Genomic DNA, 9,019 nt, shown 5'->3' on the forward strand with positions numbered 1-9,019 from the left:
GCCAACATGCCAATCGCTTACGAAACTGTCACTAATGGAACAGTTATAGAGAGACACAGAGCGTTTCGTCATCGTAGCGCGACCGATTGTCAACTTGGCTAGGCACCCTGTACAGCTGACCTTGAAGCGCCATTCGAATTAAACTATTATCTTTATTTCACATTGATACCGACCTTTCGCAGTTTATGTTAGTGGCACCAATATACTCGTACAGCCCAATTCGAATGTAGGTACACTGGCACTAGAACTAGATTCACTAGAATGATAGTATATTTTCAGATGAATGTTAATCCGCGGTATTCGATGCCTTGCATCAGCCTCGAACAGATAATTTAATGAGTTAAAAGTATTAATTTTTATAATACTATTATGGTGGATGGTCGATTTAGTTTTATGCAGTACCTATCTTACATTCTTACACTGAAACTGCCGGTGTGACGTAGATACCTAGTTGTACGTTTCAGGACCCCTATTCGACAAGCGACGTTTGAAGTATCGTGTTGATCTCCCGTTGATGTGGGAAAAATCATAAGTTCTCGAATACGTACAATGTCAAAATTTGATATTAACAATCCACAGTTAGGGTGACAAGCAAACCAAACCGAACCACCCTTAGTTTACAGTTGAGTTTTGGTTGTACCGAATGATATTATCCACCGTTGATGGAATCAACACTCAGTGTGCAATAAAATCAACTGTTGATTTGACGTGGATGCGAAATCTGACAGTTGTACATGTCGAATTTGGTCCCAGATGTATTGTAATGACAATGACGTCTTAAAAATGGTCCCTCTACGTTGCGAAACGTGCCAATTTCCCCCAAACAGTACAAAAGTGTGTAGACCTGAATGATTCAAATGTAAACTGACATCAAAATGATGTCATTTAGTTATCCTGCGTCTCGTTCTGTCAATTACATGTTATATACATGTATGGACAAGTACGAGAGTGTAATGCACGATAACTAAATGCCATCGTTTGGGTGTCCTTATGATATCAGTGTACGTTTGAAATGGCCTGTTCAGTTCAGTTAGATCAAGATCAAATCAATACGAGATTCTAATAGTTCGAATACCGCTTGTAATGAGTTATCATGCAATGCTGGTAGCCTATCTATGAAATGTGTTTTATGATATCCGATAAACTAATGTTATCGGTAAATTACTTCTAATTTTAGGTACTGTACGAGCTTTATAAAATAAATATGCCTGCACGTCTAAGATTGTTGTGATGACTACGATCATTTTTAGGGTTCGGTAGCCAAATGGCAAAAATGGAACCCTTATGGATTCGTCATGTCTGTCTGTCCGTCCGTATGTCACAGCCACTTTTTTCCGAAGCTATAAGAAGTATACTGTTAAAACTTGGTAAGTAGATGTATTCTGTGAACCGCATTAAGATTTTCACACAAAAATAGAAAAAAATATATAAATTTTGGGGATTCCCGATACTTAGAGCTGAAACTCAAATTTTTTTTTTTCATCAAACCCATACGTGTGGGGTAGGTACGAGTATCTATGGATTGGTCTTTAAAAGTGATATATTTCTAATATATTTTTTTTCTAAACTGAATAGTTTGCGCGAGAGACACTTCCAAAGTCGTAAAATGTGTGTCCCCCCCCCCCCCCTGTAACTTCCAAAATAAGAGAATGATAAAAAAAAAAAAATATATGATGTACATTACCATGCAAACTTCCACGGAAAATTGGTTTAAACGAGATCTAAGTAGTAAGTAGTTTTTTTTAATACGTCATAAATCGTAATCCGCAATTTTATTATGTTACCTACTTGCTGCTACGGAACCCTTCATGGGCGAGTCCGACTCGCACTTCGCCGATTTTTATATTATCAATATTATAATTTTCTCAAAAATAGTCTGCCAAGTCGTTTAAGCCGGTTACAAAATGGGTCAAGATGTGCGTAGCTTATGGTCAGTCAAAAATGCCAAGTACGGTCGTAACCATTATAAATTAACCAAAATCCTGAGATCCTGACTTAAATGGCAACCCTAGTTAAACTGCAAAATAATTAAAAGCCCAAATTGTTTTTACTGTATATGAACGGACACGGGAACTCCTACCATTCAACAGTATAGATTGCTTACTCTAATAAGCAAAAAACTAAACGGTATATCCGTGCTCCGGGATGAATATTCAGTTATTCACGAATACGAATAATCGAGTCGATTACTAGGGATAGAAGCCGCGAGGTAAGCGCTCGCGCATCGCGTCGCCTGTCAGGCGAGACTGTCAGATTGAGTTATATTTGGTGTTGAGGAATACTAGTTAATTAATCCCTTATTCCTAAAGTGAGTTTAATGGCCAGAGGGGCATTCCAGGAAAATTTTGGGCACGGGACGCTATTGTTTTAAAAGTTTTTAACACACTTATAGCTAATAAACCATAATTGTCGTGATAAATTTTGATAATTTAGTTTAAATTTCAACGGTATAGAATACAGATTTATCCTGATTATTACAGTAGCTGCCGTACATATCACTTATTTACTTTTACAGCGCATTAGCGCTAGCTGTAATGCTGTAAAATTATCCTTGAATAAATATAAGATATAATCCTATATCCGATATCCTAGGGGCAATAATCTAATGTTGTCTTGTATTGCAGCGAAAGTTAAACAAAACGTCAACATGTATTTTAGCTATAATAAGAAAAACATGTACCTACCTATTTAAATTAAATAGGTATAAATATAATGAATGTTTTCAGCACATTGCTAAACTTTTAAACCCAATTTGTCTTATTTTGATAAAATTATATAAAACGTTAAATAAAGTTGAAACTATTTACTGCTATTTAATACAATTCAAATCCAACCATATTTTGTATTATCGTTGTTGTGGGTACCAGGATGTTCAAGATGTTCCTAGAAATAGCCTTCGAGGCTGAACTGGACACAAACGAGCACCCAGAACTCTTGGAGATGGCTCGTAAAGTTTGCGAAGAGGACCCGGAGACCAGGGCCTCAGCCATCCAGGAGCTTAGAGACATGATATACGGTAAGGAGTAAGAGAGAATATGCCATTTTTTCTATACTTTTTAGAACGCTGTTCATAGTGGCGAGTCACAACTAACAAACTGTGACAATGAAACATTGCTTTTTGAGGGCCATCAAACACGGATTTCAAATTAATAAGGTGCACGTTATAGACAACTATCCGATAGATAACCGGAATTGATTTCAGGTTTTTAATTAATAGGTCTAAATGATGACATTTAGTTATCGTGCGTCCTGCTCGTACCAATACAATACGGACGACCAACTTGCACGATAAGATAACTGAATGGCATTATTAGGTAGATGCCATTGTGATGTCAGTTTAAGTTCGAATAGGCCTGTAAGGTACAGTGAGTTTTAGGTCCCTCTCCAAACGCAACTCGTTGAGGAGTGAGCCGACGGCCGGCCGTGCATAGGTACGCGGATATAATGACTAATTATTTGCATTTCAAATTAAATTGACTTAGGCGACCGCGATCATCGATCAAGCTACTACTCTATGCCCTGATTACCACTTCCATGTTGCTCGGATTACCCCACTAGATAATTCCGTATCGCAAGCGCATCAAACATGACACTAATAAACAATTTATTGACCGCCAGAGTGTGGCGTGTGCGCGCTTCAACGTACTTCATTGTTGACTTATTTGATAACTAATTGATTAATTAAATAATTGTTTTCACTTCAATTATTTTGTTTACGTTATTATCTTAGTCAACTGCAATCAAGCTTCATAAATTCGGTGCTTTAATTAATTCCCCATGTTGGTCGGATTACCCCACTAGATTAATTCCGTATCGCAACGTGCGTCAAACACGAGACTAATAAACAATTTTTTGAGCGCCAAAGCGTGGTGAGTGCGTTTGATTAATTTATTTATTCAATGTTTTTACTTCATTTATTTTGTTTCCGTTATTGCCTTGATTACCGCTTCCATGTTGGTCGGATTACCCCACTAGATAGTTCCGTATCGCAACGCGCATCAAACATGAGAGTAATAAATAATGTATTGACTGCCAGAGCATGGTGAGTGCGCTCCTCATCTTAATTAATTGTGGACTTGTTTTTCATAACTAATCGATTAATTCAATAATGGTTTTGACTTCAATTATTTTGTTTCCATTATTATCTTAGTCAACTGCAATCAAGCTACATAAATTCTGTGCCTTGATTACCGCTTCCATGTTAGTCGGATTACCCCACTAGATAATTCCGTATCGCAACGCGCGTCAAACATGAGAGTAATAAATAATGTATTGCCCGCCAGAGCGTGGCGAGTGCGTGCCGCGGCGGACGGACGACGAGTTCCTGCTGCGGTTCCTGCGTCAACACCGGTTCGTCGTGCGGCGCGCACACAGACAGGTCACCTTTTCTCTGTTACATTAGGACCTTAAGAGCCCATCAACGTGCACACTAGCGCCACTGCTAAATAGTCGTGATTATTTAAATTTAATGACAGGTATTTAAAGAAGGGGGCCGCTACGTACTGTATTCTGTATTGTGTATTTAAGTTTCGTTTGAATACATCAAACTAGTTTTTATTTTGCTGGATTCGTCGAACTAGGACCTCAAAACTAAAATAGATTGACGAATCCAGCAACTTAAAAACTAATTTGTTGTATTCAAAAGGTACTGAAATAGTCAATACAGTACGCAGCGGCACCCTTTTTTAAATATCTGTCGTTAAATTTAAATAATCACGATTATTTAGCAGTGGCGCTAGTGTGCAGGTTGATGGGCTCTTAAAATAATTCAAACAAACAATACCATGTCGTATCGTACGGTAGCTCAGTCAAAATTATACATATAATTCTGTGACTACAAATAGTTGTATCAATCAGACCTCTATCGCAAAACGTCTGAATCACGTGGTTTGTTTGTTTACATTTTTTTAATGCGCTAATGAAATAGACATGAGTCTGACCAATACATGGCTTTTGCAATGAAAATATTATGTTGTTTATAAACGACACTCTTTTACTTTTTTGTATTTGACACCGTAAGATTGTGAACCCGTTAGTTTATAATCTAACGTAGGTTAGGTTAGGTTAGATTGTAATCTCCCTACCGTCAGTTTATAATTTAACTAGCGATATTATAAACTGACAAGTGTTTACAATTTTACGGTGACATATTCAAATCGGTGCAAACTGTTGCACTTAACTAGATCGGTCTAGGACTCTGTTAGTTACTCAATTCCTACCTCAGCATGATTTCGATGATAATGGAATAACCATTATCATCGGAATTACGGAAGTAATCCAAATTTCATTGAATCTGTCGCCGGGAAGTGGGTATAATTTAATTTACAAGATTAATTTGTATTTGGCAGTAAAGCTTAATGTATATTACGAATGTGTAAAAAAGAAATTAAGCTACTAAAGCAATAACTAAGATTATTTAATTTTATACCAGATAAATAATTTATATCGACCATCCACAGTTGGTGCGGTACTGTACATTTCTTGAGCAGTACCCCGACCTGTACAGAGGTGTAGACCTCTGGGGTCTGGCGAGATTGGGCGCCGCGTATGAAGTCTGTATACTTGACCGCCCGGGCGTCGGCCGCATTTCCATACTCAGGTTTGGTGCGTACTGAATTCTAGAATTCTAAAGACTATTTAGTAAATGGGGAATTACAAGTAGAAAGAGAAATATTCTTAAAAGTCTCACGAACCCTTCACCAAAATGCCGGATACCATACTATAGATTGAAGTTAACGACAAAATAATATAAGTTGGCATGAATATTTGGCAGCGTTTTTTTTGAGCATTTTTGTGAGACTTAACAAACGTTTATGTTTTAAACTTTTAGGAGCCTGGGACCCCGACGAACACCCTGGAATTTTCCTCGTGCAGGTCGCCTTCGCTATGACAGAGATCTGGCTACGATTGCCCAAGTTACAAGTGAGCTTGAAGGCCTATATTTACTAGACTTGACATACTAAAACAATAAGTTTGATGACGTGAATTTAGGTTCGCGTAATTTAGACCCCGTTAATTTGCCCTTTACCCGAAAATTCGTAATTTAATTAAAATTTTCAAATTATTGCATTGTCGAAGGTACGAGTATATTGATTTTTGGTTGATATACATATACCTATGCCGATTTAAAGAACATCATCATCACTACTAGGAACACTTAAATATGGTAGTGATATAGTTTGCATATTCCTCCAAACTCCAATAGATTTTACAAACTAATGAGCACAATAATAATTACCCAGTGTGGAGCAAAGTAGGCACAATTTACGAAACCACTAAATCTCAGCCATATATTTCCAGGTGTTAGGCGGCACGCTTATCGTCGACTTGCAGAACATCACCATGAAGCATGTCGCCGCGCTCACCCCCACCATTGCCTACCAGATCGTGTGCTTGGTTGGGGTAAAGTGAATCGTCTAGAAATTGAAATAGATTCACATTCTGCTTTTATTATATCTCCAGTGCCTAGGAGGCCGATTCTAATTTGAAAAACGGATATTGTTTCGGAAAACTTTTGATACGACCTTTACGACCTTTGTGACTTTTCGTACAACATCTATGTTATTGGTACTATGTTATTAACTATGTAACAATGTCTCTCCTTCTCAGTCGACATTCTTGTCAGGTTATCACAGCAATTCTCTTTGTTTGTCCAAAAAAATTGCACTAGGTATTCAAATTGCTTTACAAACCCCCTTTTTATTTCAGTTGGCGCTTCCCTGTGCCCCAAACTCCATTCACATCATCAACTACAACTGGCTGCTCCACACCTTCTTCTTCCTCTTCAAACGCTTTATCCCCAAGAAGGCATGGAATAAGATCCACTTCCACAGGCACGACCTGGAGTCCCTTCGTCAGATCATTGACCCTGAGTGTCTCCCGCCTCGATACGGGGGCACCTGCCGGCATCATACCACTATCGGCCATTGGTTCAATAAGATCAGGCAGTACAGAGATGAAGCTTTCGATCGGGAGATGAAAGAGTACGGTTGGTTAATAAAGGAATGATGTGGGATGGAAATTATAAAATAGATCTAGATTATTTGGAAACGCTAACGAAGATTAGCAATACCAAATTATTGACCGAAAATATATGACGTAAGAAAAGTTTGTATTATTGACTAACCCTTATTCTATCGCACACATGCATCACACAACGTTTTTGTTGTAGGTATGTATCTATTATTTCATTATAAATATTTTAACATTGGGTCATGTTGTACAACTTGTACATAGTATTCTGATTCCTGATTTTAAAATTAAAAGTGGTGGAATTCTGATTGTTTTTTACGATTTTTCAAGTTATACTGTTTTCTTTTGTAATATAATAATTTAAGCAAATTGTCAACTCCTTAGGGAGTATTTGCTTTAGTTATTCACGCCTCCATGCGGCAAGTTGCAAAAGTACTAACTTCTTATGGTTTTATCAAGAGGACGGAGGACGCGACCGTTACTCCGCGATCGTTCAACTATTCTGTAATAGATGGCGCAAATATTAGTTTACATTTTGGAAGGTGTATAAGTATTAAAATAGGTACCTTTAAATTAGCAATATAATATTTACACAAGTTACAAAAATCAACGTAGTTTATTTAAAGCCCTTTAAAATACTAAAATGCAATCCAATCAGGATCAAAAATATAAAATTGTACTTTTTAATTTCACCAGTTGTCTTAAATTAATTTATTATGTGAAGTTGTCGCGCTTGTAATTGTTTAATCATCTTTCTTGGCAACTTGGCAATTTTCATCAAAGAATTCTAAGATTCTGTCGGCTCTCTAGCTAATAATTATTCGTTTTGTGAAGTCTTAGAATTGTTAGGATGAACTTTAGTGCCATTTGTAGCCCTAACTAGATTATAAATCTAAAGCCGATGTACGGTCTAGTTCACAAACATCTTTACCAACGTTCCAAAAATATGACACACGACCTTATTGTATGTATGTATGTATGTATGTATGTATGTATGTATGTATGTATGTATGTATATATGTATAAACTCTTTATTTTACAAAACACAAAACGCAAACTTCACTCACTTACTACCTATCAGTACTATTAGACAGTACAGTATTTACTCGAAAGACAAAACTATGAGGTTAACAGATCCTGAACAAATTCTCCTTAGATGGGCTGAGCACTTTAATGAAGTGCTTAATCCCGGGAGTCAAGGAGCAGATCTATCTTACATCAGTTCGCTGGATAATCTACCATCCGTCTCAAGTTTGGATGATCCGCCATCTTTCGCGGAGTTCAGTAGCGCGGTAAGTCGCTTAAAAAACGGCAAATCACCTGGCTCAGACAGCCTGCCATCGGAAATTTTCAAATATGGTGGACCAAGTATTAGGTCAAGGCTGTTTGAGCTTATCAACTGCATATGGGACGTTGAGACTGTACCACAAGACTGGAAGGATGCTTCCATTACCAAACTGTACAAAGGCAAAGGGGACCTATCAGACTGCGGTTCTTTCAGAGGGATCGCCCTACTTTCTGTGGCTGGCAAAATACTTGCCCATATTATCAATAGGCGCCTTAATACACTCGCCGAGAGCTTCCTTCCTGAATCCCAATGCGGGTTTCGGCCAAATAGAGGTACGGTTGATGCCATCTTTGTTGTCAAGCAAATGCAAGAAAAAAGCCTTGAACAACACCGTGACCTCTATTTGTGTTTTGTGGACTTAGAAAAAGCCTTTGACCGTGTTCCTAGGTCAGCCCTGTGGACCGTCCTAGAGAAGTGCGGGTGCTCTGTGAAGTTTGTCAACTTGGTGCGCCAATTTCACGAGGGCATGACTGCCCGCGTACGTCACGAAAGCGCTTACACAGAGCAGTTTCTGGTCACTAGCGGCGTTAAACAGGGCTGTGTCATGGCTCCGACCCTATTTGCTATTTACTTTTCCGCGGTAATGAATGATGCCCTTCAGAAATGTAACCATCAGATCATGGTAAATTCTCGAATGGACAAAAGTATTTTTGAGCTTGCGCGACTCAGAGCTAAGCGAAAAGTCCACTCAACAGCAAT

The 9,019-nt window shown here is 38.1% G+C and overlaps 1 protein-coding gene across 1 annotated transcript; it reads left to right on the forward strand.

Moving 5' to 3' along the window:
* Positions 1-2,868: 2,868 nt before the first annotated feature.
* On the forward strand, positions 2,869-7,009 carry LOC134669253 (clavesin-1-like). Its single transcript, XM_063526762.1, has 6 exons — positions 2,869-3,016; positions 4,284-4,378; positions 5,460-5,604; positions 5,831-5,922; positions 6,301-6,402; positions 6,709-7,009. Exons 1-6 carry the CDS (start codon positions 2,869-2,871, stop codon positions 7,006-7,008), a joined length of 882 nt encoding a protein of 293 aa, XP_063382832.1. The 3' UTR covers position 7,009.
* Positions 7,010-9,019: the final 2,010 nt, after the last annotated feature.

The sequence above is a fragment of the Cydia fagiglandana genome, chromosome 12 (assembly GCF_963556715.1).
Source record: "Cydia fagiglandana chromosome 12, ilCydFagi1.1, whole genome shotgun sequence".
Lineage (NCBI taxonomy): Eukaryota > Metazoa > Arthropoda > Insecta > Lepidoptera > Tortricidae > Cydia > Cydia fagiglandana.

Excerpts from the sequence above, each read along its gene's own strand:
- LOC134669253 (XM_063526762.1), top strand. The coding sequence starts at position 2,869 with ATGTTCAAGATGTTCCTAGAAATAGCCTTCGAGGCTGAACTGGACACA. Across the intron at positions 3,017-4,283 it reads GCTTAGAGACATGATATACG|AGCGTGGCGAGTGCGTGCCG; the intron begins GTAAGGAGTAAG and ends ATTGCCCGCCAG. Across the intron at positions 4,379-5,459 it reads TGCGGCGCGCACACAGACAG|TTGGTGCGGTACTGTACATT; the intron begins GTCACCTTTTCT and ends GACCATCCACAG.